At 39.1% G+C, this 20,784-nt stretch overlaps 1 protein-coding gene across 10 annotated transcripts in view; it reads right to left on the bottom strand.

Annotated features, from left to right (window-relative positions):
- The window catches only part of LOC129765355 (uncharacterized), a 180,440-nt gene that overhangs the window by 37,550 nt on the left and 122,106 nt on the right, over positions 1 to 20,784 (bottom strand). For 8 of the 10 annotated variants that reach the window (XM_055765577.1, XM_055765581.1, XM_055765575.1 and 5 more), the window contains one exon: positions 4,448 to 4,657. The exons of 1 other annotated variant lie outside the window; for it this stretch is intronic. In XM_055765577.1, coding sequence (XP_055621552.1) covers positions 4,448 to 4,657 — 210 coding nt within the window. Of the gene's footprint in view, positions 1 to 4,173; positions 4,394 to 4,447; positions 4,658 to 20,784 lie in introns of those variants that run through there. One more of the 10 variants, XM_055765583.1, reaches the window with a different exon arrangement.

The raw sequence follows: 20,784 nt of genomic DNA, 5'->3' as shown, positions 1-20,784 counted from the left end.
TTAAAATCGTGGGAAGAGAGATCATCTCGCGAAGAAAGCCAAGTTTCGGACAGAGCAAAAACATCACAATTGAACTTATGAATTAAAAATTTGAATGTATCCAATTTAGGGATAAGACTACGACAATTCCACTGTAAAACAGTGATATCTCCGACCTCTCTATTTAAATTAGACATCAAGAGAGATAATCATTGCAAGGAGGGGCCATGTTTGCATCAATTGTTGCAAAATTGTCTTTAATACTGGAAGCATTGAAATGACAATGGTTCTGATGGAGTCGGAAACATTAAAACACTTGAAGATTTGGTCCAAAAGGTCAGACAACTTTATAAATCCCGATTGGGAAGTTGAACTGGACGGAAAAACAGGGACAGTTGGGGTTTTTGATGTCCCCTCGGGTGCTGGGCCATTCGAAAGTGGATTATTCCCACGGAAACCAGGAGGAACCTGATTTTGCTTGTCCGCTGCACTCGATTTTTTAGGCATGCTAACAGGGGGTATCACCGGAGGGGCTTGTCCTTGAACTTTGGGAGTGGTCACATTTTTGCGCCGGGGATTCCCTTGGAAAATGAACGGTGTGCCCCCGTTAGCTGTGTCCGCTTCCATTTCGTCAACGGGCAACGTGGCGAAGACATTTTGTGTGTTGATTGGTTGTTGTTGTTGGGCCAGTGGAGAAGCGCCCTTTAAAATATCCGCAAAAGTGCGTTTCGAGCGTTCCTTCAAAGAGCGCTTCTGTTTCTCCCAGCGACTCTTGTAAGTTTCACAAACTGAGAGCTCGTGTGGGGATCCCCCGCAATATGGACATTTATGCTCAGTCGCACTGCAGGATTTCCCCTCATGTTGCTCTCTGCAAGTGGCACAGCGCTCCTTGTTGGCACAATAATCTGAAGTGTGACCAACTGACTTGCATTTTTGGCAAGTCATGGGCTTTGGCACGAAGAGTCGCACAGGCAATCTCAATTTGCCCACCATGACGTAGTCAGGTAGAGCGGAACCAGCAAAAGTTACTCGAAACGAGTCTGACGGCGTGAATTAAGTTTTTCCCTCTTCTTGGGATACTTTTCCTAGTTGGCGGCTGTCCAAAATTTTAACACCCACCAACGGGAGTCTTTTAAATTTACCAACTCCTTCTTTTATCATTTCGCACGTCAGACCAGTTTCAGTTACCACCCCCGAGATTTCTACGTCATGGGAGGGCACGTAGACGCGATACTCTAGGGAGAATCTCTCGTCGATCACAATTGCATTCGCGTGTTTCCGATCACTCACGACAACACGCAGTTTGTTCGGTCTAACCTTAGAGATTTCGACCACGGAGGAATATAATCTTGCCAGATCTTTTGAAACCTGAATGACATTAATTGACTTTCCTTTTGGTTTAGGCCGGAAAAAAACAACCCATGGACCAGCTCCAAGTGCATCGTCTGGATAGACCTTGACACGAGGAGAGGAAACAACTGAGGGGGAGGACGAGGTCGATTGTTGAACGGGAGCGGGATCAGTAGGGCTGGGAGGCAAGTTCGGTAGTAGAGCGGAAGCGGGAGCGGGAGATTGAGGGGGCGAAGAGGAAAAGTTTGCCAATTTTCTTGAGGGGGGCTTGTTAAGGTAGATTACCTCTTTCTCTGAAGAGACATCTTCTGAGGGGGGAACGCGTTTAAGCGACTCCCCAGCCCCCGTTGTAGCTAGTGAGGAGGAAACAGTAGTTTCAATCTCCATGTCAACATGACCTTCTGCCATTACGGCAGATATAAAATAATATAATTTTTATTTTTTTTTGTATTTCTAAACCTAATATATATTATACCTAAATCGCACACCAATGCGAATGAAATGAAACGGTGTCCCAATCGAACCGCGTGGCAATCGCTCGGCACAGATGCAACGGTATATCGCACCACAACACGATGATGGAATCGATGACGATGCTAAAGCACATACAGCGATGATACGGCACACGCACCGCGCTCGCTGTGGAGGACTTCTTCCTCACGCTGGTAGTGATTACTGCTCTCCTCACTCGCGCAATAAAGAGAACCCCGTTAGGGCGAAATAACTTCACCAGCCACGAACTGATAACGGTATAATCTCCACTCTATAATAGACGCGAACAAATTTGCGACCGATGTCTTCGGACTGCGCGAGCTGAATGATCTTTTGTCCCCAACATTAACCACGAACATTTTGGGGGTTCAAAATGAAGAACGAAAATCGTTCACATCGTGAAAAATGATTGATTTCAAACGCTTATTGCTCAGTCATTTCATGATAGATTGATGAGATTTTCAATCGATTTCAGCACTCCATAACAATTTTCAACATTAAGCAAAACAACAAATGTCGTGAAACTAACTATCGAACAATTGAAAAATCTCAACCATTAGCCAAACAGAAATACCGCGTTCTGATTGGTCGAAATCGAATATATGAGCTCCCTGTTGTGCTCAACATTATTGCTCAGTCATTTCCTGATATATTTACGAGAATTTCGCATCATTTGGGCGATTTGGCCATACCATAACAATTCATTACAGTGAAAATAATAAAATATTATAATAACAAGCAACATTTCGGACATGCAAAATCGCCGTTCGACATCTCTCGCTTTCAATTCGTATGGAGCATCATTTCCTTGCTATTGAATGTATCGCGCGCCTTCGAGTTGTTCAGAAATAGTTTTTCGAGTTACTCAAAATGATTTTGCAAGCTGTGTTTGCGTTTGACACGAATTTTGATCGAGTAATGTCTCTAAATCTTCGTCTTCAAACTTTTTCGCTCGACCCGGACGCTTTCTGTCTTTAACATTATCCGAAGGTGTACCATACACTTTCATAAGCATTCGATGTGCTCTGCTGCATTTTCTACCAATGGAAACAGAAAATCAGAATATCCCGCATATTGTGTTTATTTGCAACGAAACTCAACGCAGTAAAAATTGAACTTGTTGTGCAAAACTCAAAGACTTGTGAACAATAGTTGCTTGACAGATGTCGACACTTCACGATTCAGCAAAATATATTAATTCAGGAACGAATTAAGTTGCATACTAGGGTGGCAATGAAAATGGTCATCTTGAATTTCAAAAAGTTACCCTATTAAAAAATGGTCACCGCCTCGAAAAAACACACTATGCCGAATATCAGCTCAATCGGACTTGAGGGAGAGTGGCGCAAAGCGGCCAAGGTTTGAGTTTTTTGAAAATCGAAATATCACCCAAAGGAGCAGTAAAGGAAATCGGGGGTTTCGAAAAACCCCTTGGGTGATTTTTCGGTTTTCAAAAAACTCAAACTTTGGCCGCTTTGCGGCACTCTCCCTTAAGTCCGATTGAGCTGAAATTTTGCATAGTGTGTTTTTTCCAGGTGGTGAACATTTTGTATTAGGTAACTTTTGGAAATTTTTGTGTTGATGTTTTCCCATACATTCATTGGCACCCTATTGCACACCCAATAAAATAAATCAATCGAAAATTACTCTGGCTGTGTTGAAAGGAACAAGTAAAACATCATTTTCAGTTATGAGTTTAGAAAATGCGAGTCTTGACTGGAGTAGATTCCAAAGTAAACTTGCGACACTGATACCGATAACTTCCGAATATACTGGGGGAAAAGCAATCATGGATTATCCCTCATCTGGAGCCAACCCAAAGAAAGTCTGATCAAAAATTATCACAAATGTTCACTGACTACAAGTAGGTTCGATTGAAGAAATACATCACGATTAATATGTCTTGACAAAACTATTTGCTAGGACATTTCTCTTGTGCATACCGTTCACAAGACGACCGAGTGCGTTACATCCGATTCAACATTCACTGTTTTCCAGCCCAGGAGAACACACTCCGATGGCCTCGAAACAAGGGAGCAAAAGTGTACGCTCCCATAGCTTTTGAAGTGGCAAATTTATTTGAGCTCACTATCAACTGCATCCCGATCCACTGGCGGTACCGACGCACGAACTGAAAACATAAAACTCACATGGTACCAAGAATTATTCTGCTTTATATCTGTGGTTTTGTGTGCACGATGCACAATGAACAATGCCGAGTTGGGAAGAGACCTGTGTTGAGATAGAGCATCATACATCGTCGAGGAAATGCTCAAATGTTATGTGTGTGATGTTTTCCCGTGAAAAAGCTAACAAGCACCGGCAATCGATGCAGACGAACATGGGCTCTGGCCGGAGTAACCTCAGAAGCCACTCGTCGACATTTCCCGCCGGACATGAGCGGCTTGACAGCGGGCGTAATAACACATTAGTACCCCTTTGCCGAGCGGTATGCTAACTGCGAACTGCGATGTGCATAAATTAATTGGACGTTTGTGAAGATGGGAGCCATTTTTCCTAACCATGTTTCCGTTCTCGCACACCGCCGGTCGTGAGGAGGCCTCCAGCATTCCTACATGGCATTGAAAATAACTATATCCATACGGGCGGGGTTGGTAGTACTTACTTGAATGAACGGTGCTAGCGAGATGACCAGCCAGAGCAGAACGTTGGCGATGGTGAAATTGAACACCCTAATTGGACAAGCGTTCACGTCTCGGAACAGATGAACGACGCTGGAGAACGTGTAGCTCAGGTTCAGAAGCGTCAGGCAGGCAACGGGCAGTGAAATTCTCGCATTCAAATGATGTAACAGCTTGCGAAATTCACAAATCTCCTATTCCCAGATAGCGGTAGCGCATCGAGTGGTGGTGATGATGATCATTTTGGAACAAAGCGGTCATCATTTGTACCGGGTGAAGAAATAGAAGGGAAGAAAAAGAAAAATAAACCATGTTACAGATTAGTCGGGTTTAGTTTGGTCAAAGAGAGCGTTCCACTGCGATTCGCAGTCGTGTGTGCGAAAAGTGCGTGTGATGCAGTGATTGTTTGGGCAGTAATTGTAGCGTTCGCACGCAGTAGAATTTGGGTAGAAATGTGGTCAAAACACTGCTTATCAGGGTTTGGCAATTTCTGAACTAAATGATTAAAATGATCTTTAGAAAATTTCAATTTCAATTGTGTGTAATCACTACGCATACAGAAACATCGATTCCTCAACTTCTTTTTCGTTCTGCTGTCGTTTCCTTTGAATTTGAAAGCAGACACTTTCACTTGACGATTGAAACTGTCCTATTCATTATCATTTGAATGGGTTATATGCCACTCTCAGTTTCACATTTGAAAGGACGATCACTGTTTTCAATTGAAATTTTCAGTCGATTTCATTTCTCCAAATTAGTTTTCCCCGTTTTTTGGAAGAAAAGGAAATTAAAAGAAGCATATAAGAGCATATTAGTTTTACAATCAGTGTCGACAACTGATTACAATCAGTGCCGACAACTGATTTCACGTCGTCATTTTCATTCGATAAAAGAACTTTTCATTTTTATTTGAAGATTTTGATAACTTTGCTCCAGTATGAAGAATGAAATAAATGAACGTGAAATGACAATACACTGTACGAAGGTATATTGATATTCACTTTATAGAGCGTGAAGAGAGAGAGAGTAGCACTATTTTCAGCCTGCATGAATTTGCATGAAATTGAAATGCGATAGGCTAATTACTGAGTGACGGTGTGTCAATTGAAGTGAAATTGTAAGGCTCTGCTGTTTATAACAGCAAATTAATCACACAATCGCAGCCGGCAACTGATTAGCCGACTTTCATTTGAATATAAGAAACTGTTATTTTCATTTGACGATTTGATCATTTCGCTTCAGTGATGAATGAAACAAATGAACGTGAAGTGAAACGAAACTGTACTGAGAAGAAATAATGGCTTCTTTACGTGGAGACGAGAGCACCATTATTTCAGCCTGCATGAGTATGTTACGAGTTGAGATGCGATATGATCATTATTGAGTGACGATATGTCATTTGAAATGAAGCTGTAAGGCGCTGCTCTGATGTATATGATGTGCATGATGACGTTTACGATGATCAAATTTCATAGAGTCAAATATGATCATCATTTCTCTGCCGATCAAAGACATAGGCTGATGTGAAGGCAGTTTCGCAATTGGACACCAGAGGGTTCATAGATCTAAATCTTGAGGTGTATTCTTCTTGTTCGTCTGTCTGGATGTCTGTTGAATGGTGTAACTTTCAACCTCGGAGAAGACTTTTTTGATCCTGATGAGCTCTTGAAGAAACTTACTATACAGTGCAAAGAACACACTGAACATTCGCAGCTGACTATATGACTGACTATATCCGTATTCAGTTGGAATTGACTTTTGGCTATTTCACGTCGTTTCTCCGCAAAAACGACTAAACAGTCAGTCGAGCGTTTATTCACTTTCCCCCTCTACGACTCGACTATCTCATTTCATTCTTCCCAGTCAAATTGTCCTCATTGCATTTTGAAGTGACGTCCCCCAAAACGAATTTGTTCCTCTCTCTCCCATATATATTGTATGCATGCATCGATGTTTGAGTTCAACGTGGTTTGACATACGCTATAGGTGAGCTAGATTTTTTTGTATCGTACACGAAAATTACTCACACGTATAAATTAGCGTGCAGTGTGTGTGCGCTATTTTGCACGCTATTTACTAATACTAACGCAAGGACCTTTATAGCAAACCTGATAACTGTCTAAGTTCGTTGGTTTGTGTACACGATGGGTAGACAATAAACCGTTCATTGATGGGGTAACTACTTTTTTGCATCAGAAATCAAGTTTTCGTTCCTCTTTATATGGACGTATAAATAAAATTGCGTACGTGGGTAACAATTTCGTTCCTAGGGTGATAGAAATATGAATTGAAGTCAGTTGAACGAAGAGGCAGATTTGTATTCATTAGTCGCGTCAGTTAGAATAACCACTGACTGGACTAGTTCATTAGTCATCCTCGCTAGTCAACGCTAGTTAATTCATTTTCTAGTCAATTCATTTTTTGTTGACGGCGAATCAGTTCTAGTCGAAGCGAAGCTACTGAGAGTAGGGTCGGTCTTCATTTTTCACCTTCGAAGATTTTGGGCCCTGCGTAGGACTACGTTCAACAGGAAGGTACCCGATACCTTAATCTAAAACCCCATGAAAATCTAAAAACTGAATATGTAAGACCTAATGGAGGATTTTGAACGTTATTAACCCAACGATTTCGACCACTAAGATATTTGCATCAATCGATTGGAAATATTTCTACGCATCTATCACAAGAAAGGTATTTTTTGCAACAAACAACACAATAAATGTAAGTATTTTCTAAACGCGCTAAATCCTTCCTTTCTATCGGCTGAGAGTTTATGTTACGATGATGCTAGTGATGAACTGCAAAAGTTCAAAGCCTCAATCACAGTTTCTGCTTTGCTATTGCGTTGAATGAATTTGCAAAACTTTTGTGTTCAGTATGCATTTTCAGAATATGCACAAAACTAGCGCAGCACAGAGCTTGTATTGACGCTTGCGCAGGAGCAAAACGAAATTGAATTATTAAAATAGCAGTTGCGAAAAATATTCATATCTCAACTAACGAGGAGAGATTTTGTTCGACGTGGATTCGCTTGTTTTCAAATCCTAGGGAAACTCGAAGAAAAATCACGGCGGTTTTCATACCGTTTGGTGAAGGGTATTAGTGTATGATTAAATCGATGATTTTATGTGTTGTCAAAGGTCAGAATAGTTGTGAAATAATACTAAATGTATTGAGATTGGAGCGAAGCTCTTTGTATATTCGAAACTAAAAATGGTCTCAGCTTACATTTTTGCTTACTCGCTATTTATATCCATGCTAGAGATCCTCAAAGTGTACCTAGCTCTAGCATTATCTCATTTTGTATTATTATGTACAATGTTTATGGTAGTTTGTGATTTTATGGCAGGGGTCCGAGTTTTATGGCGGGTCGTCATTTCAGGATGAGTGTTGATGGAATGATACAATATCGATTGGTGTATTATGTGTTAACTGTGAGGTGTGTTGTCAATGCCAATGTTAAGCAAATATACAATCACTTGCGACATGAAGAGCAACATACGGTGTGTACTGCAATCTTTTGCCATAAGGACACACATTTCGACATATGGCCAGCATGTGTGTTGTTCTCGCGAGAAGTATGAATCATAATTCAACCATCTTCAGCTGCCTTTAAAGATCTACGCAAACCATTTGGCCCTTTTCAGGGTCACTAAAATTTTCTAAAGAGTTATTTCAAAAAACCTTCTATGCATTCTAATTGAGAATGTGAGAGCCGTGAGAGGGCTCGTGTGAATTTAGGTGTTCCTCCGGGATTATTAATTACTGTTTCCAACCCATTGTTCAATTTTCGGGCGTTCAAGCATTGGTTCCGGGTTAAAAGTGGCGTCAAAGCAAACTGAATTTTGAAGGTACTAAATTTGTTCCGCTGTGGATGTTGTCGAATTGGTTCGTATTCTCTGTTGTCGTTCTGCAAAAGGTGCTGCATAGTATAGTTTGTGTATTATTTATTTGGGAATGAGAATGAACTGATTTGGGAATGAGAATGAATGACTATATATAATAATATTTATATATCACTGCGAATAAAATGCAGCGTTCGTTCTACGGGCAACCAGAGAGGAGAGAGGAAATATTGTGATTTATGTGCCGCCATGTCACGATAAACCCTACCCCTACCCCTACCTCTTTCCTTTACCTTAGACCTTGCTACCGCCGTCTAGTCGCTAGCTAGATGACTGATGATTCGTATCTGAAGTCTCGTATTTCTGTCAGCCTTCTAGATATATATATTTGATTCATTCGTTTCCGTTAATAAAATAATAGTAAAATAAAGAAGTCGGTTTCTTTCAGAAACGCAATCAACTTGGTTTCTTGGAATTCGTCTCGGTTGAGAGTGTCTTAGGGTCGGGCTCGAACCCCATACTTGATCTATACTGATCCAAGGTTTATTTACAATTGAATGATACTGAACATCTCGTTCTCTATTTATACTATTCTCTATATGGTCATTTGAATAGCCTATAGCAGTTATACTCAACCTGTATATTCATGTGGTCCAGTGGGCTTTTCTGGTTGGCCCATCTCGTGTTACTTTATTTTGAACTATTTTGTATGTGTAACAAAAACGAAAACCTTAGAATTCATTACCAAATTTTTGACGGTTTCAGTTTTTGCCAAATCAGAAAATAGAACACGTTTTTATGAAATATAAATAGCACGTGCAGCGTTCTTTTTACGGATATTATTACAATTTAAGTTCTTTCCGTTTTAAAATTATTGAGAATACAACAATCTATTCGCGATTTCACAGCTCACGATTCATAGTCATCCAGCTAGCATCTAGATGACGGCGAGCTTTTCCAAATGGCTTTTCTCAAGGCCGAGAGTTTAGTTTTTCAAATTTGCATGTTTCGATGTTAAAGGAGAGTGAAGTGTTCAATTTTCAATTTTCTAATATTTGAACCATGGAAAATAGATATCGCACACAGTGGTGCAATTTCGCTTCGGTAAAGGCACCGCGTCGATTTTCAAGCCATCTGGTGAAGAACGCTTCTCTATTTTTGCACCACATCATTTTTGCATCTGTAATTAGATGTAAATTTTAAATTTTGCAAATGGAAGCGTTACGTTCGGGGTGCGTTAATACCTCTTCGTCGGCTGAGCGAAGTGGTATGACAATCACTTTCAAAAAATTAAAGGTGTATCAGTGATGTTCGTTACTTATTAACCAGAAATTTTTATTATGGCTAAAAAACTGATTTGAAAAAAAAACTATTGAATTTACAAAAATTCGTTTAAACGCAGTGCCTTATTTCAGTGTTTTGGTAAACCAACAAACAATAATTGATGCACAGCGATCGCAAATGTTGGCCCCTCCAAATCATGATTACTACAGTATTACAGTAAATAAAAATAGGTTTTGTGAGAGGAAATTCTTTTAAACGCACTCTAGTTTTTATTAATGAAAACAACGATTTAGTAAAAATTTTAAAGAAAACTATTGTCAATATTTAGATTGCTTTCCGTCCTTGCGAATAGTCTCGAAAATTTTGTTCGACATGGAATTAACGAGATTGTCAAGGGTTGAAGCAGCGATGATCCCTCAGGATTCTCTCATAGTAGCTTCTAGTTCCCGAATTGTTCCGTACTGCCTTCCACCGCTGTACGCACGTCGTGCAAGAATTCCCCAATGGTTCTCAATTGGACAAAAAACTACGTGCTGGCCAGTCCAAGATCTTGATGTCTCGCTCCGAAAACCACTGCATACTTCCCTTATTGACATGGATGACTACATTGTCTTGCTGAAAAGTAAAGTCTTCAGGCATAAATTCCTCGGTAACGGGTACCAGATCGTCTTTCGGTAATTCCACGCACTTTTCTAGGTTCATCTTGGTTGAAATTGTAGCAAGAGGGGGTTTTGCATGACGTGAAAAACCACCCCAAATCATGAATGTTCCACCTTCAAAGTTTCGGCTCAGCATGACCGCGGGTTCCTTCCTCAAATTATGCCAGTAATGTGCACAACAATCAGCACCATCTAGATGGAACATCTGTTCATCTGAAAATACAACGTTATCCCATTCATTTCGCCATTCCATATGCTTTTTGACGAAATTTCATCGAGCAAGAATATGTGCTAAGGAGTAAAATTCTGTTTCTTGCACTTTTTTGTGTACTCGAAGTAACCAGATCTCCGCAATATCTTATTGACAAATGAAAGTCCAAGTTCGTTCTTAATTTCGAATGCATTGAACTTTCCAGTTCCGGTCTGCTCCAGAATTTTATTCCTGTAACAATTATTTATTTTCTTATTTGGTATTAGTTTTCTTCCTTACGCCATATTTTTCACCTTTCTTCAGTACATTTCGAATCGATGTTTCGGATCTTTTTACTCTCCTTCCTATTTCCCTGTTACTCATAGCAGTTTTCTTCAGCTCAAAAGAAACTCTTTGTTCTGATTCTCTTCAATATCTTTTTTCGGCATATGCACCTCAGATCAACAAATGTTTTTCGTACTAACACAACAACATAACAGATTGCCAAGGTCTTTGGTGTCATATGTGTGCCAATCACTTATATTCAATTGTGTGCGTTTAAACGAATTTTCCTCCTCAAAATGAAATTTTGTCTCCTATTAAAGGTGTACGCAGTTTTCAAATTAAATGATTGTAGGTCTAAATTATACCCCTGACGACCAATCACACATAGTCGCGAAGACAGATTTATGATCGCTTGTTTGAGGACTTCGAACAAAAATTATCTTGCGTTCAAACGGATTTTCCTCCCTGTATGTTTCGAAGTCAGCATTGGTCAGCGTTTGGTGCATGTCGTCGGATGACCGTGAAACCACAGTAAATAGTGTGCTCGCCCTAGCCAACCTCAGTTTCTATTTTGCTACCGTGTTGAACGACATACGAGATTTTTCGCCTCAGAATATATTCTCAAATAATATGCGCGAAGTAAGCATAGTGCAGAGCTTGCACTGATGAATAGAAGCAAAGCAGAAATGAAATGTTAAAGAGGACATACCGCATCGGTTATCATACCATTATGTGGAGATTGGTGGTGAATGCTGAATCACACGTATGAATTGGTGATTTTATAATCGCCTCGGGTCTAGCACTAGAGAAAAGATTGTTTCCGAAATAAAAGTGGAGCCTCATTCAAGCCAGATGTGAAGAAGGTATTCTAATCAGCATACCATTATCTTTAATTCAAACCATATCCAAAAAAAAAAAATCTAAATAACTTTTGTAAAATAATCGAAGTTTGAATTTGTGTGAAAAACTATTGCACATGGTGTATACATCGATTCAAGCTCGATAGAGCGTTGAAACAATTTTGACCAGCTTGTTTACCCAAATATTTCTCTGTGCATCAGTGTTGTATGGAAAGCTGGAATGGCTTCAATATTTGCTCTCCACTGTTTTGGTATATGGAATAAACTGATACATGAACGATTCGTAATATTGATCAATTCGCACTTTGACTCTGGCTTGATGGCAAAGAAGATAAAAATGACGCGGAAGACGCATCCAAACGCTGTTGTAAAAACACGGCATTATGTTCCGCTATCTGTCGAAACAGAAAATAATTCATGATATTCCGAAGCACTCCCGCGCCTGTTGCTTCGAAGAACATATTCCGAGCCAGCGACGAGAAAACCATAGGTTGAAGGAGAAAGTCAGAATCTGTTGACTTATTTATTCGATGGATTATAACGGTGATTATGCGGAAAATATCCATAATTGAAGGGCCCATTAGAATGGAAACAGGGCGTGAATTAACGCCACGTTTTCGCTTCTCCGATTGGAAATGCCAGTCCGGGTGGATGGGTCCTCCTACACTGAAAGCGGAAATTGTACGACCCACACACACACACACATACACGTTTACCCACCCACAACCGATTTCTGGCATCCGTGCGTGTGTTTTATAATGATGTCGGTATTTCCATTGTATTCTCCCGGTTCGAACCAGCGATCGCCAATTCGACATTCGACACACAAAGATATTGCCACCGCTTACCGGAACGGAGGCCGCCGCCGCCGCCATTGGAATGCTGGCCGCGCGTATGACAACACATGCCTTTTCCATTCCGAACGTTACTTTACGCTCCCGCGTTCGGTCGGTACGGATATTGAACTTTTCGGCAACAAAAGGCTCGTTAATTATGGTGGCGCTTTGCATAATGAGAAATTTTCAAAATATTCCTATAAATCTCGATACGGTCTCCGCGTGCTCTCGTTGAGAGTCAAGCCTTGTGCAAACATTGAACTCTCGGTTGGCGCCGGCCGCACCGGAAGGAATGTGATTTTAATTAGAATCTGTTAGTGCTGAGGGCACATTATTTATGGGAATATTTCAGTATTGGACCGCAGTTTTGCGCAGTGGTGGGAATTTGAGGCGGGGGAAGTACCCGCAATAATTTTCATTAGCGTTTATGGGTTTGATATTTCGGGTAATGAGTGTGCAAAGTTTGCAGACTGGCGGCGGAATATGATTTTCTGGAAAAATGGCATGGTATTACGCATAGTTTAGGGGGTCTCCGTAACCACATTGGTTGCGCGTTCGCTTAGTAAGCGATCGTGAGTTCAAAACTCAGGGCCCTCATTGACCATCTTAGTGTTGTTACAGAATAGCTACGTCCACGCAACAATCATCAGCGATGGAGATCGATCCACGGTCGAAATAAGATCGATTCATCCATCGACTGCTCTGCTCTGCAAGACACATCGGGCTGCTGTTCTATAAATAACTCAACAATGATCAATCAACTGTCTCCGCTGTCCGGTGGTCCAACTGGATAATGGAAGAACAGAAAGAATAATCTTACGCCTAAATGGCTACTGTGTGAATGTACCATATGTAATGGTATAGAAGGAATACTGGCGAATGACAACTGTGTAATGTGCTAATTATATAGATAAGATAACCATGTGACATGTACACGATTTAAATTCGGCTCTGTTACATCTAAAAAAAATGCTAATGAGCCTCAAATAAATAAATGGGATAAAAAAAAATTACGCATAGTTTCATAGAACAACAAAATCACATATGAGCCAGATCATCATATCGGGTCAAATTCGATTCACAATTATGCAATGTCCCGAAAATAATGTGTTAACATTTATATTTCTAGTGACAGACATGTAAAGATCTATTTGTGCTCACCTGCATTCAAAATTAGGATCAGTAATTTTTTTTTGTATGTTATTTCCGGAATGATACGAGTCAAAAAAAAAAAAGGATTTAACATCATAGAAATTGAAGAATGATATTTTAAGTACAAATATTTGGTAACCCTGACAAGCACCGATGAATGAAAGCTAGCACTGAGGGGCGCGAACGAGCAGCACAACAGCAAAGCAGCAAAACAATGGAAAGTTAATTCGAAATTCGTCACTCTCTGATGGAGGGTGTTCGTGCATTATTGCAATACATTATACATTGCTGTTGTTTCTATGTGTTGTAAAATTTAGATCGCAGTAGTTACTATAGTGTTTCATTTTGTTCATCAGAAATGTAGAATTCATACACACGATCATACACAAACAATTTTTGACGTAGGACTACGTCTTTCATTTCTATACCGGGGTGTAAAATCAAAGTTTGGAAAACGAAAGCGTTACGCCGGAGACCGAGATTTTGAGCATTAATAGCTCCTAAACAACTGAACGAAATGGTATGATGAACACTTCATTCGAAAGATAAAATGTCTACGCGTTATATACTTGTTACTTTTTGATCCAAAAACTTGTTTCAATAGTCTTAAAATTGATTTCAAAACAGGCTATTGAATACACCAATCGGTATATAAGCGAGCGCCACTCGGAAATCCACTCAGTTCTAATTAAACAGTGATTGGAGCATGTTGTCGCTGTTGTGGTGAAGCTCTTCGTTTATCATGAAAGCGCGAATGAACGGTGTCACCAAGAGCCTGTTTGTGCACCTTAGGCCAGAAGGGAATCCATCAGGAGGAGAGTGACGCCGCAAATGGTTCCCCGGGAAGAGATCGGAGCAGCCGCCACTCACACACATACACGCGCGGAACTCTTCGTTTGGATGCCATTCAGCAAAATAATCTGCCAGTTCCCCTGGGTACTGAAAAATACATTCATGCGAAAGAGTTCATTTTAATGTTTTTAATCCATGTAACACTACGACCAAATATTTTTCAATTAAGTGCCATTAACAGGTGGTTATCGAGTGACATTAACCACTAGTGGGCTTCGAGTATCGAGGAAAATCAAATCGCTGCTGAAAAATAATCTGCCAGTTCCCATGGGAATTGAAAAATACATTGATGCGAAAGAGTTTATTCTAATGTTTTCTATCCATATGACACTGCAACCACATACATTTTGTTTTGTGATTTTTCAATCAATGGTAATTAACAGGAAAACTTCTGAAATTATTCTTCCCCATCAGTAGAAAATTTTCGTATCCAATATTGTATGCGCGCTCAACGGAAAATGTTTCGCATCGCGAAAATTATATAATTTTCAATTGATTATTGCTCAGTCGCCGAAAGTTCCAAACTCAGAGAGTTCATTCCCCTCTAGTTTGCCTTCCAAATTGCCATCGTAAACCACACCTTCTCTCGATTCAATCACGCACAAAAAGCATACTTAAGCGATATTCTGGTGATGAAACGCATTCATTTTTCGTGACGACATCGACAAGGCAACATCGTTATTGAACGAGCTGGACGAGCTGGACGGCGAGGGATCAAGAGATTCATTACCTGGCCTAACCTGACTTAAAACACATACAGTTTGTTTGGAACTGTGAGGGAGCGCAGAAAAGCCGAACCATCAGAAGAAGAGAAGACGACCGAGAAATTATCAGCACCGAAAAACGATTCCATTTGAGATATCGAAGCGGCCGCCACAACACACATATATATATATATATACGTCCATGATGAGTCCATCCATGAGAAAGAGTTTTTTTTAAATGTTTTCTAATATATAACACTGCGATCAAATACATTTGGTCCTGCGATTTTTCAATCAAGTGCAATTAACAGGTGCTTATCGAGTTAGCATTAACCACTGGTGGGCTCCGAGTATCGGAGACTAAAGGGTGTGTCACATCAAATTGCATCACGGAAAAAACGCTGTAGAAATTTAATTTTTAAGAATTATATCTTCAGCTTTCGCTTATAATCAGATAAGAGTGTATAGTTCACGTTGGCCATGCTTCACTGTCAATTTTTCGTAAATTTGGAAAAATGTCGTCGAACGAAAAAGAGCGCCGTGAATTAATCCTGTGCACTCATTTCGAGAATCCGGAGTTGTCACATCGGGACATCGGTAAGATGCTGGGAATCGTCCAATCCACGGTCAGCAGAGTACTAAAACGATACTTCGAGAACCTAACCATCGACCGGAAGGTGAAGAACGGCAAAAATGGATGCTCCGTCAGTGAAAAAGATCACAAGCGCGTAGTTAAGCAGATTAGACGTGATCCGAGAAGTTCGGCCCGGGATGTCGCCAATAAGCTGAATTTGTCAAGTTCATTCGTCCAGCGGACCAAGCAGCGGGAGGGCCTGCGTACATACAAGGTTCATAAGGCTCCTAACCGCGACGAAAGGCAAAACATGGTGGGGAAGACGCGAGCCCGGAAGCTGTACACCGAAATGCTGACGAAGCCGCATTGCCTGGTAATGGACGACGAAACCTACGTCAAAGCGGACTTTCGTCAGCTGCCGGACCTGTTGTTCTTCTCCGCAGAGGACAAATTCAGCGTTCCGGAGGAGATTCGCAAGCAGAAACTATCCAAGTTTGCTAAAAAGTACATGGTGTGGAAAGCGATCTGCTCTTGCGGAAAGCGAAGCGCCCCCTTCGTGATGACCGGCACGGTAAACGGGCAGGTTTACCTTAAGGAGTGCCTACAGAAGCGCTTACTACCACTATTGAAGCAGCACGAGGGCCTGACCATCTTCTGGCCGGATCTCGCTTCGTGCCACTATTCAAAGGACGTGTTGGAGTGGTACGAAGCCAACGGGGTCACCTTCGTGCCAAAGGAAATGAACCCGCCCAACGCGCCGGAGCTTCGCCCAATAGAAAAATATTGGGCGATTATGAAGCAGGCCCTCCGGAAGAACCCAAAAGTTGTCAAATCGGAGGCGGACTTCAAGAGAAAATGGATTTCTGTTCAAAAAAAAACTACAACCTGACGTTGTACAGAACCTTATGGACGGGGTAAAGAGGAAGGTGCGAGCATACGGGCTTGGGCTCGAAGTATGAATAAAAAGAAAATGCCAAAAGTTGTTTAATAGTTTTTATTTTACTGTCTAAAATTTTCAAAAGGATCGGTCTACTGGGCGAATTTCTACAGCGTTTTTTCCGGGATGCAATTTGATGTGACACACCCTTTATCTGGGAAGATGTTATTGTTGCTGAAAAATAATCTGCCAGTTCCCCTGGGAATTGAAAAATACATTCATGCGAAAGAGTTTATTTTAATGTTTTCTATCCATATAACACTGCAACCAAATACATTTGGTTTTGGGATTTTTCAATCAAGTGTGATTGGCAGGAAAGGTTCTGAAGAGGATTCTTCCCCATCAGTAGGATATGTTCGTTTCCAATATTGGATGCGCGCGCAACGGAAAATGTTTCGCATCGCGAAAATTATATAATTTTCAATTGATTATTGCTCAGTCGCCGAAAGTTCCAAACTCAGAGAGTTCATTCCCCTCTAGTTTGCCTTCCAAATTGCCATCGTAAACCACACCTTCTCTCGATTCAATCACGGACAAAAAGCATACATAAGCGATATTCTGGTGGTGAAACGCATTCATTTTTCGTGAGGACATCGACAAGACAACATCGTTACTGAACGAGTTGAACGAGCTGGACGAGCTGGATGGTGAGGGATCAAGAGATTCGTTACCTGGTCACACACACACACACACACACACACATATATATACGTACGGAACTTCTTTCGTTTAAATGCCATCCAGCATCGAGAAGATTCCGGAAGAATATTATCGTTGCTGAAAAATAATCTGCCAGTTCCCATGGGAATTGAAAAATACATTCATGCGAAAGAGTTTATTTAAATGTTTTCTAACCATATAACACTGCGACTAAATACATTTGGTTTTGTGATTTTTCAATCAAGTGCAATTAACAGGTGGTTATCAAGTTAGCATTAACCACTGGTGGTGGACATCGAGAAGAATCCAGAAAGATGTCATCGTTACTGCAAAACAATCTGCCAGTTCCCCTTGGGATTGAAAATTACATTCAAGCGGAAGAGTTTATTTTAATGTTTTTTTTTTTGTTTTTCTGCGACCAAATACATTTGGTTCTGTTATTTTTCAATCAAGTGCAATTAGCAGGAAAGCTTCTGAAGATTATTCTTCCCCATCAGTAGGATATTTTCATATCCAATATTGGATGCATAAAACCTTGTACCTCCAACGTAACGCTCTCGTTTTCGAAGTCCCCCAACTATTCATTTATTCTTTCATTCAGAATGGATTCAGATTCAACTTCAAACAAATGATCACTAAATCAACGATAGTCCTACGTCACCATTGCGGTTATACCATAGATATAACCCACTTCCTGTTTTTTTTTGTTCATTCTCCTCTATCCTTGAAAAAGGCCAATACGGAAAACAAGACATTGAAGATATTTTGAAGAAATTATGAAATATGAGAAAACATTTCAGTATGGAAGCGCATGTGAATTTTTGAGCGATACTATTTCCAAACTTTTGGCCGAAAATATCCTCAGAAGAAGTAGGGTTTTTGTCCAAGTGTCACTCGCTCGCTTTTTAGTCAGTGTCACTTGTTTACTTTTATTCTTAGTAATCAACGGATACTTTGGTCTCAGGATCATTCACTCGCTTTTTCAAAACTTTTCCAAGCAAAAAACCCACAAGTATATAGAATGAATTCAACAACAAAGTGTCTTTTACTTCAAATTCTGGAGAACTTCAAGCGGTCTGAATACATATTGTCTCTAGAAGACATTAGATCATTTGCATTTGAGAATTCGAATGGAATGGTTGTGACATTGTATTTTTATTTTTTTGGCCTACACTTTACAATAGACAACCTAGATATTTCTAACGACCACTTCACAAATGTAAGGTTTTCCGGTTACATACCGTTTCAATAATTCATTTAATGAATATGATTTGAGTTACAACCAAAACTTAAAAGCTGAAATAAACCAATTTAGTTATCACAGTTGCGTTTTTGTGGAAGAACTGGGGCGATATTCACTCATTCAACGATATTCACGCCAATCAAGCCAATTATCATTATTAAACTCATCAAATTTAGTTCGCAGCTGGGGAATATAGTCTTTGTTCACATTCATTAAATAAACTTCAAAATCTGAAAGTAAGCTTAATGAAATGTGCTATCTAACAAGGCCAATTAGATAAAAACATTGAGTATGCTATCAAACTTTGTTCAAAAGTAAGTTATGAATTTTAATTTCCTTCGGTATGATTGTGAAGGCATTTGAAGACATTTTTTCGTACATTGTGAAAACATTCGAAAAAATCACCTGGCATCCCTGGTCCACCCGATTCAGAAGTGAAGCTTACGTTGCAATATTTTACTTCTCTCTCTCCTGCACTGTATTTGCATTTCGAGCGAACGACTTATTGCGCGACTAATTTGCACAGCAGACTTCGTAATGGAAGAGATATTTGATTAACAATTCTTCAATTCCTTCTGATTTCCTTTTGGCTTCTTCTTCTAAGTTTGTTGTACTGGGGGTTCGCACTTGAACGTCCGTTCGCCGGGGATGTTTTGGTGATGATGATGATGTTGCATTGAATTATAGATGCCGTAAACTTTTTCAGCTCATTCGGGAAATTTGTAAAACTCAACTTCAACTCTCATCTCCCAGTCTACAGAAAGGCAATTTGGACGCCATCGCCGCTGCCGGCGACTGATTACTAGCCGGAGGGATCTTGGCTAAAATTTTGAAACCAAAGAGTGGAAAATGTATGCCTCTCGCTAGATGCAAAGTAATAAGAGCGAAAAAAACTTTCAAATCAGAATAGAGAAAGAACAAAATACTTCTACTGCGCGGCACGAGCAATCGATTTTGAATCGATTAACTCTCAGCTTTAACACATGATGTTAACTGATCGCTGTTTAGAGTATGACTGATTTTCAGAGCGACCGAACGTCATAAATTATAGAGGCTTTAAACTTTTCATTTTTTTCAGTTTCATTGACTTTCCATTTATACCCCTCTCTCTCTCTCTCTTGAGATTGTTGTAATTTCAGCAGTTTGTTTGTTTTAGTTTTTTTTAACATTTTTGAGTCCATAGTTAAAATTAAAAAATTAAAAATTCAAAAATTCAAAAATTAAAAAATTAAAAAATTAAAAATTCAAAAATTCAAAAATTCAAAAATTCAAAAATTCAAAAATTCAAAAAATTCAAAAATTCAAAAATTCTAAAATTCAAAAATTCAAAAATTCAAAAATTCAAAAATTCAAAAATTCAAAAATTCAAAAATTCAAAAATTCAAAAATTCAAAAATTCAAAAATTCAAAAATTCAAAAATTCAAAAATTCAAAAATTCAAAAATTCAAAAATTCAAAAATTCAAAAATTCAAAAATTCAAAAATTCAAAAATTCAAAAATTCAAAAATTCAAAAATTCAAAAATTCAAAAAATTCAAAAATTCAAAAATTCAAAAATTCAAAAATTCAAAAATTCAAAAATTCAAAAATTCAAAAATTCAAAAATTCAAAAATTCAAAAATTCAAAAATTCAAAAATTCAAAAATTCAAAAATTCAAAAATTCAAAAATTCAAAAATTCAAAAATTCAAAAATTCTAAAATTCTAAAATTCTAAAATTCTAAAATTCAAAAATTCAAAAATTCAAAAATTCAAAAATTCAAAAATTCAAAAATTCAAAAATTCAAAAATTCAAAAATTCAAAAATTCAAAAATTCAAAAATTCAAAAATTCAAAAATTCAAAAATTCAAAAATTCAAAAATTCAAAAATTCAAAAATTCAAAAATTCAAAAATTCAAAAATTCAAAAATTCAAAATTCAAATTGGGTAATGTCGGGGACATAACCGTGACGTAGGACTATACAAAGGGGACAGCTTTTGCTTAATATATATTTCGAATATATTTTTTTATTTTCTTCTCCTACGTGAATACCTACCTATCTACCTGAAAAATGGATTAGTTTACTGTTTACTCTTTATGAACATGTTGGGGTTCTGAAAAGAACCTTTGGCGTTGTGTTTTTGCGTTCTTTTTACAAACTTGATTCTTGTTTTTTTTTCTGAAGGCTTTGTACTTATTAAATGTTCAACGCCGGGCATCTTTTGGCGTATGCAAATATCGTACAATCAAAATGATGGCT

Source organism: Toxorhynchites rutilus, chromosome 2, assembly GCF_029784135.1.
Source record: "Toxorhynchites rutilus septentrionalis strain SRP chromosome 2, ASM2978413v1, whole genome shotgun sequence".
Classification (NCBI taxonomy): Eukaryota; Metazoa; Arthropoda; class Insecta; order Diptera; family Culicidae; genus Toxorhynchites; species Toxorhynchites rutilus.
This window is presented reverse-complemented; position numbering and strand designations above follow the sequence as displayed.